We start from the raw sequence: 16,259 nt of genomic DNA, 5'->3' as shown, positions 1-16,259 counted from the left end.
CCGTGAGCTGAGACTGTCGTTTCCCAGCAGTCAGGCAGCAAGCAGAAGAGTAACAGAAAGACAGAAGATGCATTTTCTGCCTAGCTTTGTCTTCCCGCTCCCCATTTCATGTGCGTTTAGTCTTGTTTTGGTTTGAAGGGATCAGACATCAACCACAGCAACCTAAACCAACTGTCACTTTTCCCCAGCCATGAGAGTTAACACCATCTTCAGTGGCATCTCAGAGACTGCCAGGCAGAGGAGAGTCTGAAGGGAATCACAGGACCCAAACACGCGGAGCTGTCCAATAAACAAAGGATTTAGAACACCGTAGCCTTGCTGGGCCCAAGACACAGCGTCTCCCATTCTTATCAATCCCCACCTCTGCCCGCCCCCACAACAGCATCTCTGCTCTGCTTCCCATCCATTAAGACTGCATCAAGCCCCCTCTCAACAGCCCCAAGCAGATTCCTGTGGTAGTGAGACGTTGTAAGGTCACATTGGCAGCTGGGCTCAAGCCGCTCCACTGAATTCAAAGGAGCAGTGCCAATTGACACCCACTGAGGATCTGCCCATACTATTTTCATAGAAATCTCTGCTTAGCCCAACTGGGCACCGAGCTGCTGTTGGGGTCAGGAGGACATGCCCTCCCACCACCCTGGATCATTACTCCCCTATGTTCTTATCCCCCATGCTCCCCATGCCAGGATTCTGCTCCCCAGGAGTCACTGATCTCCCACTAGAGTCCATGTCCAGCAGCCCCCGCCAGAGCCCCATGCCCATCTATGGGTCACACGGAATGTATAACCTTCCCTCCATCTGCCTGGCAGATCGCTGCTCCTGGGGGTGGCTCTAAGCTGCCCTGACAGAATTCAGGGGTGGGGATCAGGCTGTGTGGACGCTGGCTGGATTACATGGTGGAAGGGAGAAGGAGCTTGTTGTGGAGCTGAGGACTCTGCTGGGCTGCTAGGAAGTCAGTGGGCAGTGCCGATGCTGCCCAAAGTGTGCTCAGCTCAGACTGGCTGAGCTGTTCCTCTGTTCTCAAGTCAGGAGTGGCAGAGCCTTCCCAAAAGTGGGGGGGCCCACCACCAGCCAAGCCAGAAGCCAGAGTGAGGCTGGGGAGCTCTCCCCTGCACCCAGGGAGGGGGACCTGAAAGCAGCCCCCCGTGTCCCTGTCCCCAGGTTCCCCACCCAGGCCAGGTGGAGGGACTCAGGCTCCTCACAGCTGCCCGTGTGGCTCTTACCATGGTTGGTTGTGGCTCTGAGGCCCCGTCCCTGAACTGGAGCCAGGTTGGAGTAAGAAGAGCTGTGCGGGCAACTGTGGGAAGTCGGCATGGACCACAACTGCCCGGGCTCCCTGGCTAGGCTCCGGGAGGAAAGAGGGAGAGCAGGGGGTGGGGTTCTGTGGCAAAAAGTGGACGGGTTAGACCCCCCCCCCCCGTTCCGATGCGCCTGTCTCAAGTCACATGTGAATCCTCTTGAGGTCTGCTTCTCTGCCGGTCTGAGCTCACCTAGGGATTCTCCAGCACGTGAAGTCTTTAAATCAGGACAGGTGTCTTTCTAAAAGATAAGCTAGAGATCAAACACAAGGGTTTGATGGAGAGATTGCAGGTGATGTTCTTGGTGCTGTGTTATCCAGGAGGACAGATTAAAAGAACACAACAGTCCCTTAAAAATCTGTGACATCTATAGCCTTCCCCACTAGTAGTAGTTGTGTTTGTAATGAAAGGCAAGTGTGTGCAGAGTTCCAGAGGAGCTTCACAATAATGACAGGCAGCTGCCCGACCTCCCAACCAAAACCCAAGCTGTGGGGACAGATCTGTTAGCAGGAGAAAGAGACTTCCAGGCCAGTGCATTTCCTGCCAAGAGGCAAAGTGGGGCTGGTGCAGGAGGTAATACTAGGCCAGAAGCTGTCAAGGGTCGGGAGCTATTGCTGCTGCTGAGCTTGGTCTCCAGAAGGACCTGGAGCCTGTGATTTACTGAATCCCAGCTACTCCTTAAACCTGCCTTTTGCAAGCACATCCCACACCCCTGCAAACTCCCTCCTTGTTTTCATCCCAATTCCTCCTGCTGCCTCCCATCCCCCACCCAGCTCCCCCTGCAGCCTCCCATCCCCCTCCCAGCTCCCCCCCGCAGCCTCCCATCCCCCTCCCAGCTCCCCCTGCAGCCTCCCATCCCCTCCCAGCTCCCCCCTGCAGCCTCCCATCCTGTCCCAGCTCCCCCTGCAGCCTCCCATCCCCCTCCCAGCTCCCTCCTGCAGCTTCTCATCCCCCACCCAGCTCCCCCCTGCAGTCTCACATCCCCCTCCCAGCTCCCCCTGCAGTCTCACATCCCTCTCCCAGCTCCCCCTGCAGTCTCACATCCCCCTCCCAACTCCTCCTGCTGCCTCCCATCCCCCACCCAGCTCCCCCTGCAGCCTCCCATCCCCCTCCCAGCTCCCCCCTGCAGCCTCCCATCCCCCACCCAGTTTCCCCATGCAGCCTCCCATCCCCCTCCCAGCTCCCCCCTGCAGCCTCCCATCCCCCACCCAGTTCCCCCTGCAGCCTCCCATCCCCATCCCAGCTCCCCCTGGAGTCTCACATCCCCCTCCCAACTCCTCCTGCAGCCTCCCATCCCCCACCCAGCTCCCCCTGCAGCCTCCCATCCCCCACCCAGCTCCCCCTGCAGCCTCTTATCCTAGCTCCCCCTGCAGCCTCCCCTCCCCCTGCAGCCTCTCATCCCATCCCACCTCTCCCTACAGCAGAGGTCCCCAAACTGTGGGGCATGGGAGGAACATTTGGGGGCAGGGAGGGAGTGTGTGTCACCCAGTGCCGCTCTTGGCCCCAGCCCCAGGTGCTGGCCCTGTGCCGAGGGCCCTGGCTGCTGACCTTGGCCTCAGCTCCACTCCTTGCCCCACCCCCACCTCCCCTTGGCCCCCTAGCTCTTTTCCACATCCCGAATTCCTGGCCTCGGCTCCGGTGGGGGAGGGGCACGGACAGGAGTAAGGGAGGGCGTGAGGTAAAAAGTTTGGGGACTACTGCCCTACAGCCTCCCAGCTCCCCCCATCCTTCCTGCCCACACCCATCATAGAATCATAGAATATCAGGGTTGGAAGGGACCTCAGGAGATCATCTAGTCCAACTCCCTGCTCAAAGCAGGCACAATCCCCAATTTTTTTTTTTTTGCCCCAGTTCTCTAAATGGTACCCTCAAGGATTGAACTCACAACGCTGGGTTTAGCAGGCCAATGCTCAAACCACTGAGCTATCCCTCCCCCTTTCATGCTATTCTTCAGCCTTTAGGAGGAATTCCTACGATGTGCGGCTGGCTAGTGCAGGACAGTAGGGGTGGGCAGATGTGCATCTTGCAAAGTGGCAGTGATGTCCTAGCTTGTCTCTTCCTTCCCTTCCTCCGTAGTGTTGTGCTGATCACAGCTACCTGGTGAAGCAGAATACGAAGCTCCTGAGGGCGCTGGAGGAGTTACAGCACTGCTGTGCCAGCCTGAAGGAGGAAAACTGCCTGCTGGTGAGCATGGGAGAGGGGCCTTGGGTAAAGTCTGTGCTGGCTTGGGAGCACGAATGAGCATGAGCTGGAGGACGTTGTGCAGGGCCAAGGGATGCATGGCTCTTGTGAACCTCCCCAGGAGCCTGACAGGCCCACTGACAATCAGATAACCAATCCCAGGCTGACAGCATTGGGGCGGGGAGGAAGCAGCTGTTGGGAAGAGTCAATGTTGATTTGTTTGCTGACACAGCTTAAGAGTAACAGCAAGGCAGCGGGCTCCCTGAGCCAGGCTCCCGCCCGATCAGATCCAAAAGCAAGTCTATGACCACATCAAACCCAGCACCCTGGGTCTGCATTAGTGCCACAGGAGCACTACAACTTCATTGTAACCCGTCTTCACATGCTCATCACCCTCTAGCTCACTGGCAGGAGAAGTTCCACAAGAAAGTTATTTAAGTGGTTTAACTAATGAGCATGACAAAGAGCCACACTGTGTTAGTTCCCCATTGCTCCTGGCTAGGGAAGCTCATCCCAAAACTTCCAAGAACCACAGCAGTTCAAAACCCTCTCTGGGCACCATTTATTACAAGACTTTGGGGTCACCTGCAAGGACTGAACCCAAGACCTCAGGTTCTAAGGTCAGCAGCGCTAATGCCCGAACTGAAGAACAGTGCCGCTAAGCCTGCTGCAATAGTAGACCCATAAACCTTTATAAGTGGTCCAGCCACAAGAGGGCTGCTTTGCCAACAAAATAAAACCACCTCAACGAGAGGCATAAAGCTGTTTGCCGCAAAGTTTGTAGATGCTGCTGTTTGACTTGTTGACGTAACTGGCTTCCACCTGTATCCCACAATGCCTGCCATGACCGCTCTGCTCACTGTTTTGATCTCTACTGCCCTGCAAGCATGTGTCCCTCCCCTTTCAAAGATCGGGGAAGTATCTGACGGCTGAGCCTGCTGCTCCTTGGGGGAACAAAGAGCAAATCATTGGACTGCTCCTTTTGTGCCCAGCACTAGGCAGACTGCTGCTGCGGGGAGCATGGCGGGGACAGGCCGCTGTGCTGCTTTGACATTCCTCAGCACAGGGGGCTCACAGGATGCTGCTCCCTGCAGCTGAGGAGGCTGTGGGAGGACTCGGCAGGAATCACAGAACCGCAGGCAGGCAGAGCGGGCTGCTTCGGGAGAGACCAGTGTGCCGAGCAGAGCTGGGGGCTGATGTGTGGGTGCGTGTGTCCCTCTCCCCCTGCCTCAGGAGAGGTCGGTCAGCCTTGCTGTCTTCCCTGCCCCAGACACACCACTCTCCTCCCCTCCCCCTACACATTTTGGTTGAAAAAGTGGCTGACACTCTACTAGGATGCCCCTGGAACCATGGGACTGAGAAACCTGCATCATGTGAGGCTGTACCTGCCCCATGAGGCATTGCAAACCTTTCCCAAAGCACCCTGCGGCCAGTTGCACAGTGAGATCGCTACCCACAGAGCACTGCTCTCTGTGTCGATGCAAGAGCTGCTAGTGTGGATGCACCCTGCCGACACAAGAGGCTAGTGTGGACATGCAACAGTGCTTTGATTAAAGTGGCGTAACTTTTGCCAGCAGAACATTGTAGTGTAGACAAGGGCGTCCTTGTAACTCTTATGCGTGGAGCATTGTTAATGTGTCCACCATCAAGAGTCAAAAAAAAAAAAAACTTTACAAACCTTCAGAGGAGTGGCCTGCAATGAGCTGAAATGTTTACATTGGTCCAAACAACATGTACTAAACATTTGCGCATATTAATTTAATCCCTTATGCTGCTTTATGTATTTTTAAAAAGTTCTGAAGAAAGCACAAACAATCCAAAATGGTGGGTTTTGGGACAATGATACCTAAGCCCAGGTTGTTTTTTTTTCCTTCAATAAGCCCTTAAAAATCAACCCCTTTACAATCTTCATTAAGGATTTAAAATTAATCATATGTTTCAAAATACACAGATTTGGGATAGCTTTATCACCCCATCAAATAAAGAATCTGGCCAAACCCAGCTATGGTGTCACTACTGCTCCCCCATAATGCTGTGCACCTGCGCTTTAGTAAAGCATTTATCAAACCAGGTCTCCCGAGATCTTACTCTCGACATTAACTCTGATCTCGTCACTAATCGAAAGGGTAAAGAAAGGGTAATGAAAATAGCAGATATGCTGGGGAGCATCCAGCTGGGGCATGGCAGGAGTTGGTTTTAGGGCTTATCTTACTTAACGCTTTCTGAAAGAGGAGTAAACAGCCTGTGAATGATGTTGCCAGATGACATTACATTGGGAGCAGTTGCAGTTTATCAGTGAGGACAGATAAATAATAAAAAAGGATTTAGAGAGAATAAAAACATAGGAAGAAAAATAAAATGAGATACAACTTGGAAAAATGGAATTAACGCACATGGAGACAAATCATTTGAAACACAGACCTGATTGGGATGGAGCGTTGGGAACTCAGTGATCTCTAAAAAGACTGCGGGGAGAGGTAGATGCACATGAGAGATCCATGTGCTGTGGCAGCAAAAGAGCCAAGTGTAATTGGGGGCAGCTTTTGAAGAAGCTATATGGCACAAATCAAGGGTGTGGTGTTGGAAGCTTGCAGTCGGTCCGGGCACCATATGGTTGGAAAGCTGCAGATAAACTGCAGGGATCTCAGAGGAGAAAAAACAAATGGTTAAGGAGAATGGAGGGATTTCTGTTTGAGAGGAGCTGAAAGTGCTAAATCCTGGCTTGGCTAAGGGATGCTTCAGGGAACAGTGTAAGAGCCTGCAAATGGCTAAGGGATGTAAGCATAGCAGAAGGAGAACTGTGTGGGTGGCATCCAGGGGCTTAACTGGAAGTCAATGCGATGAAATTAAGAAAGGGGCAATATTTAGAAAGAATATCAGGAAAAATAAACTGACAGTGAGGCATAGGAAGCTGTGGAAGAGACTCAGGGAAATGGGGTAGAAGCCTCAGTACCTGGGATCTGTAAAACTTGAGCAGACAAAATGCTAGAAAATGTAGAAATTGAAGAATCCTGCGTTAGCCCCAGAGGATGGACTGGATCTTCTACTGCCAAGGCCGTTTGCCAGCTCTAGTTCTCTGATTGTGTAGTTATAATGGGGGCCTTGTCTGGACAGGGTGAGATTGGAGATGGAGGCTTGGGGGGCTGTAGGGCTGTGAGCAGAGGGTGAGCAAAAGGACTATTAACCATTCCACTCATTACTTAGCGGAAGAGCTGCTTTCCCGAGACTGAGGAGAAGGTGAAGCACTTGAAGAGAAAGAATGCAGAGCTGGCCCTGATCGCAAAGCGCCTGGAGGAAAGAGCAAAAAAACTGCAGGAAGCAAATCTCAAAATAGTAAGTGTTTAACCCTTTGCAGCAGCAGCATGTGGCATGGCACTGACTGTTCACCCCCTCCCTGCAGGTCTTCAGTGCCCCTAGTTATTCCTAGCAATGATTGGGTAATTGGAGGAGAACACAAACTGGAGCAGAGTTGGCAGGTTATTTTTCAATACTGCCATCCTGTACCTTTGGCTAACAGGAAGATACAGCATGTGTCCCAGGCAGGCTTCCTTGGAAGCCCCCGCGAGAGCCTTGGGGTGCCACAGACACAGTTCCAGGAATGACAAAAGCCTGTCTCTCACTGAACCCAGCGAAAGAGAGCAAATTCACCACTCAGGCTGACATTCTCCCCTCAAACTGCCCTGCTGCACTGGGTAACTCAGCTCTACACCCATCGCCATTAACACACCAGCATCTACCAGAGTGTCCCTCCGAGTGTCTTCTCTATCACATTGGTGATAACTGCAGTGTGGCCATGGCATAGTGGGGTGTGGGAACTGGTGGTAATTGTAACCACTGGCTGGCTGGTTTCAGTGGGTTGTCTGCAGTGTGCATGTCCTCGGTGTGCCGGGGGAGACGGACCTCGTGCTGCTGGAGAGGGAGTAGGTATCAGCATGGGAAATGAGACGGGAAGTGAGGTCATGGTGGATGCAGGTGGGCGAGGTTTCCATGGTGTGTAGGTGTTGCCTTTCATTCCCACATGCACTGTCAAAACTGCCTGACTGTTCAGTTATTACTTTGGGGCACCAGTCACTGGGCTATGTAAGTGCCAGACACAATGTTAGGAAGAGATCATTTGAAATGGGCACTCACTTTCTGAAGGTTCAGCTGCTGCTGTAACTTGGATTTGTTCCCTCCCTCCTTAGGAGGATTAAAAAGATGGACAGGCCATTTCTGTGGGTAACAGAAGATCCCCAGTGACGTGGGAGGAGAGGAGAGAGATCAGAGCGAGACCAGCCCTTCTGCTTCAGGGCATCAGCCAGCCTGTCTGACAGGGGTAGGAAGAACCTCGCTGTCCCAGGGGCAGGTCCCAGAGAGTATCAGGCACCTAGTCTTCCTGTGACAAGTTCTGTTAAGGAGAAGGAGCCAACCAGCTCCTCCTGTGGACTGAGGCACTGGAACAATGTGTATAGCAGGGGTGTTGAGAGCCACTGAACCAAGCTGCAAACCCTATATGCAATGGAACCACTTCAAGCCAGGGGGTGCTGCTGCAACCCCAGCACCCCTAGTTCTAGCTCCCCTGCCGGTGGCTAGTTAATTGCCTAGATAGCTGGGCAGCAGTTCATTAGAATAATAGAATATCAGGTTTGCAATGGACCTCAGAAGGTCATCTAGTCCAACCCCCTGCTCAAAGCAGGACCAATCCCCAACTAAATCAACCCAGCCAGGGCTTTGTCAAGCCTGACCGTAAAAACCTAAGGAAGGAGATTCCACCACTTCCCTAGGTAACCCTTTCCAGTGCTTTTCATAGATTCATAGATATTAAGGTCAGAAGGGATCATTATGATCATCTAGTCTGACCTCCTGCACAGCGCAGGCCACAGAATCTCACCCACCCACTCCTGTGAAAAACCTCTCATCTCTGTCTGAGCTATTGAAGTCCTCAAATCATGGTTTACAGACTTCAAGGTGCAGAGAATCCTCCAGCAAGTGACCCGTGCCCCATGCTACAGAGGAAGGCGAAAAACCCCCAGGGCCTCTTCCAATCTGCCCCGGAGGAAAATTTGTTCCCGACCCCAAATATGGCGATCAGCTGAAACCCTGAGCATGTGGGCAAGATTCTCCAGCCAGATACCCAGGAAAGAATTTTCTGTAGTAACTCAGATCCCACCCCATCTAACATCCCATCACAGGCCATTGGGCCTATTTACCATGAATCTTTAAAGATCAATTCATTGCCAAAATCATGTTATCCCATCATACCATCTCCTCCATAAACTTATCGAGTCTAATCTTAAAGCCAGATAGGTCTTTTGCCCCCACTGCTTCCCTTGGAAGGCTATTCCAGAACTTCACTCCTCTGATGGTTAGAAACCTTTGTCTAATTTCAAGTCTAAACTTCCCAATGACCAGTTTATATCCATTTGTTCTTGTGTCCACATTGGTACTGAGCTTGAATAATTCCTCTCCCTCTCCGGTATTTATCCCTCTGATATATTTATAGAGAGCAATCATATCTCCCCTGAACCTTCTTTTAGTTAGGCTAAACAAGCCAAGCTCCTTGAGTCTCCTTTCATAAGACAGGTTTTCCATTCCTCGGATCATCCTAGTAGCCCTTCTCTGTACCTGCTCCAGTTTGAATTCATCCTTTTTAAACATGGGAGACCAGAACTGCACACAGTATTCTAGGTGAGGTCTCACCAGTGCCTTTTATAACGGTACTAACACCTCCTTATCTCTACTGGAAATACCTCGCCTGATGCATCCCAAGACCATATTAGCTTTTTTTACGGCCATATCACATTGGTGGCTCACAGTCTCCTATGATCAACGAATACTCCAAGGTCCTTCTTCTCCTCTGTTACTTCTAAATGATGCGCCCCCAGCTTATAACTAAAATTCTTGTTATTAATCCCTAAATGTATAAACCTCCCCCACTGCAACTTTAGACCATTTCTCCTTGTTCTGTCATCTGCCACCACTGAGAACAGTCTAGATCCATCCTCTTTGGAACCCCCTTTCAGGTAGTTGAAAGCAGCTATCAAATCCCCCCTCATTCTTCTCTTTTGCAGACTAAATAATCTCAGTTCCCTCAGCCTCCACTCATAAGTCATGTGCTCCAGCCCCCTAATCATTTTTGTTGCCCTCTTCTGGACTCTTTCCAACTTTTCCACATCGTTCTTGTAGTGTGGGGCCAAAAACTGGACACAGTACTCCAGATGAGGCCTCACGAATGCCGAATAGAGGGGAATGATCACGTTCCTCGATCTGCTGGCAATGCTCCTACTTATACAGCCCAAAATGCCATTAGCCTTCTTGGCAACAAGGGCACACTGTTGACTCATATCCAGCTTCCTGTCCACTGTAACCCCTAGGTTCTTTTCTGCTGAACTGCTGCCTAGCCACTTGGTCCCTAGTCTGTAGCAGTTCATGGGATTCTTCCATCCTAAATGCAGGACTCCGCACTTGTCCTTGTTGAACCTCAACAGATTACTTTTGGCCCAATCCTCTAATTTGTCCCTCTGTATCCTATCCCTCCCTCCAGCATATCTATCACTCCTCCCAGTTTAGTGTCATCTGCAAACTTGCTGAGGGTGCAATCCACACCATCCTGCAGATCATTAATGAAGATATTGAACAAAACCGGCCCCAGGACCATCCCTTGGGGCACTCCGCTTGATACCGACTGCCAACTAGACATGGAGTCATTGATCACTATTCGTTGAGCCTAATGATCTAGCCAACTTTCTATCCACTTTATAGTCCATTCATCCAGCCCATACTTCTTTAACTTTCTGGCAAGAATACTGTGGGAGACCGAATCAAAAGCTTTGCTAAAGTCAAGGAATTGACGTCCACTGCTTTCCCCTCATCCACAGAGCCAGTTGTCTCATCATAGAGGGCAATTAGGTTAGTCAGGCATGACTTGTCCTTGGTGAATCCATGCTGACTGTTCCTGATCACTTTCCTCTCCTCGACGTGCTTCAATATTGATTCCTTGAGGACCTGTTCCATGATTAGGGACTGAGGTGAGGCTGACTGGCCTGTAGTTCCCCGGATCCTCCTTCTTCTCTTTTTTAAAGATGGGCACTACATTAGCCTTTTCCCAGTCATCCAGGATCTCCCCCGTTCGCTGTCAGTTTTCAAAGATAAGGGCCAATGGCTCTGCAGTCACATCTGCAAACTCCTTTATCACTCTCGGATGCAGCGCATCCGGCCCCATGGACTTGTGCTCGTCCAGCTTTTCTAAATAGTCCTGAACCACTTCTTTCTCCACAGAGGGCTGGTCACCTCCTCCCCATGCTGTGCTGCCCAGTGCAGTCGTCTGGGAGCTGACCTTGTTCGTGAAGACAGAGGCAAAAAAAGCATTGAGTACATTAGCTTTTTCCACATCCTCTGTCACTAGGTTGCCTCCCCCATTCAGTAAGGGGCCCACACTTTCTCTGACCTTCTTCTTGTTGCTAACATACCTGTAGAAACCCTTCTTGTTACTCTTAACATCTCTTGCTAGCTGCAACTCCAGGTGTGATTTGGCCTTCCTGATTTTACTCCTGCATGCCCGAGCAATATTTTTATACTCCTCCCTGGTCATTTGTCCAATCTTCCACTTCTTGTAAGCTTCCTTTTTGTGTTTAAGATCAGCAAGGATTTCACTGTTAAGGCAAGCTGGTCGCCTGCCATATTTACTATTCTTTCTACACATTGGGATGGTTTGTCCCTGTAACCTCAATAAGGATTCTTTAAAATACTGCCCGCTCTCCTGGACTCCTTTCCCCCTCATGTGTTTCTCCTAAGGGATCCTGCCCATCAGTTCCTTGAGGGAGTCAAAGTCTGCTTTTCTGAAGTCCAGGGTCTGTAATCTGCTGCTCTCCTTTCTTCCCTGTGTCAGGATCCTGAACTCGACCATCTCATGGTCACTGCCTCCCAGGTTCCCATCCACTTTTGCTTCCCCTGCTAATTCTCCCCGCTTTGTGAGCAGCAGGTCTAGAACAGCTCTGCCCCGAGTTGGTTCCTACAGCACGTGCACCTGGTAAGAGGCACCTAGTCCTAACACAGGTTTGTGGGGGCTCAGTCAGGAAGCCCAGGAAAGAGGAAGGTGCGGAGGGAGAGACTCCTTAGGGGGCTGGGCAGGAAGCTACTCCCAGTGGTGTTTCCCTCGAGAGCAGAGGCTCCCGGAGAGAGGAGCAGGCCTGGAGAGAATGTGCTCCAGAGGAATGAACTGGGTGTTGGATCTCCTGGGGAGCCACTAGGGACTGGTTTAGTTGAGGGGAAGATGGGGATCAAGCTGAGTGCCCACCAAGCTGCCAGGCCAGGAAGCCGGCTTTGGGGCTAAAGGGGAAAAACAGGGGTGGAAAGCTTCTGGTGGAGCAGCTAATTGAAGCTTTTGTGTTGCTCTTTCCTGTTAAATGAACAAGGCCCTCTGAAGAGGATGCTCTTTAGTACTGGAAAGCCTGCTTGGACTTGTTTATGCCCTGGGTGAGGGAAACTGAGGAAGGGTCTCACCGATCATGTTGTACCTGATCACAAGGGATATGCTGGGGTGACCTCCATGCCATTACACTTCCCCATGGGTAAGTTAGTCCAGAACTACCCACTGGAAGGCTTCTTGCACCTCTGCTGAAGCAGCTGTGGCTGGCCCCTGTTAGAGACAGGCCATTGGGTTACCTGGGCTGCTAGCATGACCTGCTCTGGCAATGCCTTCCTCCCTTCCTGCTCTTTACCCCTTCTCTTAGTTTCTGAGGCTGCCTGTGTGGTTTGCACCAGGCTGTGACCATGGTCAGGCTACAGCACATTCAGCCCCCACCTCAGGGTGTTCTCCAGCCCAGGGCTTTTTGCTGGGAAGATCTTTTCTCTGACTCCAGAGCGGTTCACCCTGGCCTTGCTATAACAAGGGCAGCTCCAGAAGAGGCCAGGAAGTTAGAGTCTTTGACCAACAGACCTGAAGTAGGCAGGTGTGATGCCTGTGCACGGGGGTAGGGCCTGGAGCTTGCCTGGGGCGGGAGGAGAGAGAGGCTGGATCCTGAATGAAGGAGAAGGACCAGGCACCAGGGGCTAGAGTCTGGCCCTGGCCAGGCGGCATGTCTGCAGTGTGCCAAGGAACCAGGAGCTGGAGAGAGTGAGGGGCTGTAGGAACTGGAATGGGAAAAGATGTGCCACGCAAGGTGTTATAACCATAGGGGTAGCCTAAATTCCTCCTTACCTGTAAGGGGTTAAGAAGCTCAAGTAATCTGGTTGGTACCTGACCAAAGGAACCAATGGGGACAAAAGATACTTTCAAATCTGGGCGGCGAGGAACGTTTTGTTTTGGCTTCTTTGTTTTCTGTGGCTGTTTGCTCTTGGGACTAAGAGGGACTGGACATCAATCCATGTTCTCCAAATCTTTCTGAACAAGTCTCTCATATTTCAGACTTGTAAGTAACAGCCAGGCAAGGAGTATTAGTTTATCTTTGTTTTCTCAACTTGTGAATTTTCCCTTTGCTAGAGGGAGGTTTTGTTTTGTTGTAACTTTGAAACTAAGGCTAGAGGGGGTTCCTCTGTGTTCTTTGAATTTTCTGCTACTCTGTAGGTTAACTACTAGCCCAAGTTTACAGAGGTGATTCTTTTACCTTTTTCTCTTTAAATAAAATCCTTCTTTTTAACAACCTGACTGATTTTTCCATTGTTCTAAGACCCAAGGGTTTGGGTCTGTAGTCCCTTTGTAACCAATTGGTGAGGATATATGTTCAAGCTTTCCCCAGGAAAGGGGGTATAGGCTTAGGGGAATATTTTGGGGGAATAGGACTCCAAGTGGTCCTTTCCCTGATTGTTTGTTAAATCACTTGGTGGTGGCAGCGATCCCAAGACAAGTAAGGAGTTTGTACCTTGGGGAAGTTTTAACTTAAGCTGGTAAGAATAAGCTTAGGGGGTCTTTCACGCGGGTCCCCACATCTGTACCCCAGAGTTCAGAGTGGGGAAGGAACCCTGACACAAGGTGATGGGAGAGGATGTGATGACAGTGCTGACCAGTGGGTGGGGTAGTCATTGGTTTGGTGTGTGGGCATTAGGTGTCTGCTCCAGGTTGAATTTACTTCCTGGAACATGCCCACACAAGTGGGGGTAGCGGTATCTCTGCTGAGCATTCAAAGGCGAGCTGTGCGCTTCCTCCACAGCCTGGCCGAGTGGGACCAGTTGCTCACAGCGTGCTAGCCCTCTGCCAGCCGGGTGACGCCTGGGGCCAGTGGGGTGGGGGTAAAGGCCTTTCTCGGTATACTCTGCCCTGAGCCTAGTGACTCAAAGTCCTTTGCTGAGAGTCTGTGCCGCAGCTCTACTCACTCGTCAGGCAGGACACAAGGAGTATGACTACATGTCCAAGCTTCTCCACCACTCAGAACCGCATCCCCTTCCCCTTCTCCTGGCCAGGGCCTTTCAGAGGCAGAGGTGCAGGCAGAAGTCCCTGCTGCTCAACTGCCAGCAGCAAAGGTCAAAGGCAGCTTAGTCTGGTGGGACAGGGCCTGGGACAAGGAACACCGAGTCTGAATTCAGATGGTTGCACTGATGTGCTGTGTGGCTCAAGGCAGGTCACTGCTCCCTCTCAGGGCCCCCGTGTCTCCCCTGGGAAATGGGTGTCACGTACACAAGCTCAGTGCTAGCCCTACCCCAAAGCAATATTAATGAGATCCCCAGCCAGGTCATAGCTTCTCACTAGGAGGAAGAGTTTGAGGCCTGGGCTACACTAGGCACTTACATTGGTGCAGCTATGGCAGAAATCCACCTCTGGAGAGCCACAGCGAAACGGACCTAATGCCTGTTGTAGACAGCACCGGAATTCTCCTGCCGACCTAGCTACTGCCTCTTGGGGAGGTGGGTAGCAACGCTGATGGGAGAACCCCTCCTGCTCGCATATGTAGTGTCTACAGGGAAGTGCTGCAGTGGTGCAGCTGTAGTATTTTAAGTGTAAACATATCCTGAGGCCAGGTCTACACTATAGGCTTATAGCAGTATAACTACATCTCTCAGGGCATCTCCCTGAGCAACACAGCTACATTGCCCTAGCCCCGTGTAGACAGTGCTATGTCAGTGGGAGAACTTCTCTTGTCGACATAGCAACCGCCTCTTGTGGAAGTGGGTTAATTGCTTATTAATGTGGGAGGGATACCTCAGTGGTTTGAGCATTGACCTACTAAACCCAGGGTTGTGAGTTCAATCCTTGAGGGGCCCATTTAGGGATCTGGGGCAAAAATTGGGGATAGCTCCTGCTTTGAGCAGGGGTTGGACTAGATGATCTCCTGAGGTCCCTTCCAATCCTGATATTCTATGATTCTAACTACACCGACAGTAGAGCTCTCTCCTGTTGGCATAGGATCGTCTGCACTTAAGTGGCACAGCCGCAGCTGTACCAATGCAGCTTTTTAAGTGTAGACTTGCACTCATACTGAAAGGCAGGAGGAGAATAGCCTTGATAGAGGGCTGCTTAGAGACCCACCTGCTCAGTCAGGGCATCTTCAGCCATTTGCAAAAGTTATCTGGCAGATGGTTATTTCCCCTGGGGTCAGTCTCCTGAGTACCCAGGAAGCCTTGGCATGGTTTGGGGGGAGAATCATAGAACTGGAAAGGACCCTGAGAGCTCATCTAGTCCAGTCCCCTGCACTCATGGCAGGACTAAGTATTATCTAGCCCATCCCTGATAGTTGTTTGTCTAACCTGCTCTTAAAAACCTCCAATGATGGAGATTCCACAACCTCCCTAGGCAATTTATTCCTGTGCTTAACTACCCTGACAGTTAGGAAGTTTTTCCTAATGTTCAATTTAAACTGCCCTTGCTGCAATTTAAGCCCATTGCTTCTTGTCCTGTCCTCGGAAGTTGAGAAGAACAATTTTTCTCCCTCCTCCTTGTAACAACCTTTTATGTACTTGAAACTGTTATCAGAGAGCTCTCCTGTCGGCATAGTTAATCCAGCTCTGAAAGAGGTGGCAGCTATGTCAACAGGAGAAGGCAGGACAGGCACTGTCTGGAGACTGGAATTGGGTGCGTGCCAGCTCTCCTTCTGAAGTCCCCATGAGAAGTGAGACTAGGATCATTGCTTTTTAGATAATTGAAAACCCCTCATTGAACCACCCTGAGGTGCAGGTACAGTGGAGTGACGGGGTCGCTGTGTGATTGTACTGCTGGAGAACTCTCTGCTGTGGAGTTGTGCCCTTTCTGAAATATCCATTGTAAGCTCCCCCCATGGGAGCTTTCTTTACAAGTTCTCTGTGCAGCACAAAGCACTTTTCAGGGACTGGGCAAAGAAATCAACAGCATCTCATGGGCACTGTTGCCTGTCACTGTGGATAAAGTGGGGCATCTGAGATGCAGAAATAACATGGACCAGTAAAACTCCCCCCTTTCCTCCTCAAACTGCATCAAAAATCTTCTGCTTCTCTCCAGAACAGGAAAGGCTCAATGGGTTTCAATAAGCACCAGAAACACCAGATTTCAGAGTGTTGGAACATGAACACTCTGAGCTGCTAACCTCAGAGAAACAAAATGTATAATGGACAACTTGATTTCTAGCTGGTCTAATTACAATACACCAGCCTTGTGTAATAAGGGAGTGTGTAGGAGGCATCTGTGCACTGTTGCTGTGGCAGGCGTATATTTAAAGGGAGAGCTGCTGAGGAGTTAGCATTTGGTTGCTAGAGGTGGCTTCAGTGCCCGGATATGCTGCAGCACACTGGGCCTGCCTAGTGATGCAAGGTCCCCTGAGCACGAGATCCTGCTGCTGGATGATTTGATATATGAAAGGAATTAGAAAACAAGAGTTTGTACTGAGTTATCTATCC

At 51.0% G+C, this 16,259-nt stretch overlaps 1 protein-coding gene across 17 annotated transcripts in view; it reads left to right on the top strand.

The window, feature by feature from the left end:
* TSPOAP1 (TSPO associated protein 1) overlaps positions 1–16,259 on the top strand; it is a 231,749-nt gene that overhangs the window by 20,947 nt on the left and 194,543 nt on the right. For 16 of the 17 annotated variants that reach the window (XM_038375869.2, XM_038375875.2, XM_043499391.1 and 13 more), the window contains exons 2-3: positions 3,375–3,482; positions 6,684–6,812. In XM_038375869.2, coding sequence (XP_038231797.1) covers positions 3,375–3,482; positions 6,684–6,812 — 237 coding nt within the window. The remainder of the gene's footprint in view (positions 1–3,374; positions 3,483–6,683; positions 6,813–16,259) is intronic. The other variant, XM_043499390.1, reaches the window with a different exon arrangement.

Source organism: Dermochelys coriacea, chromosome 17 (genome assembly GCF_009764565.3).
Source record: "Dermochelys coriacea isolate rDerCor1 chromosome 17, rDerCor1.pri.v4, whole genome shotgun sequence".
NCBI classification, from domain to species: domain Eukaryota; kingdom Metazoa; phylum Chordata; order Testudines; family Dermochelyidae; genus Dermochelys; species Dermochelys coriacea.
The sequence above is the reverse complement of the archived record's forward strand: the minus strand, read 5'-3'. Positions and strand labels throughout refer to the sequence as shown.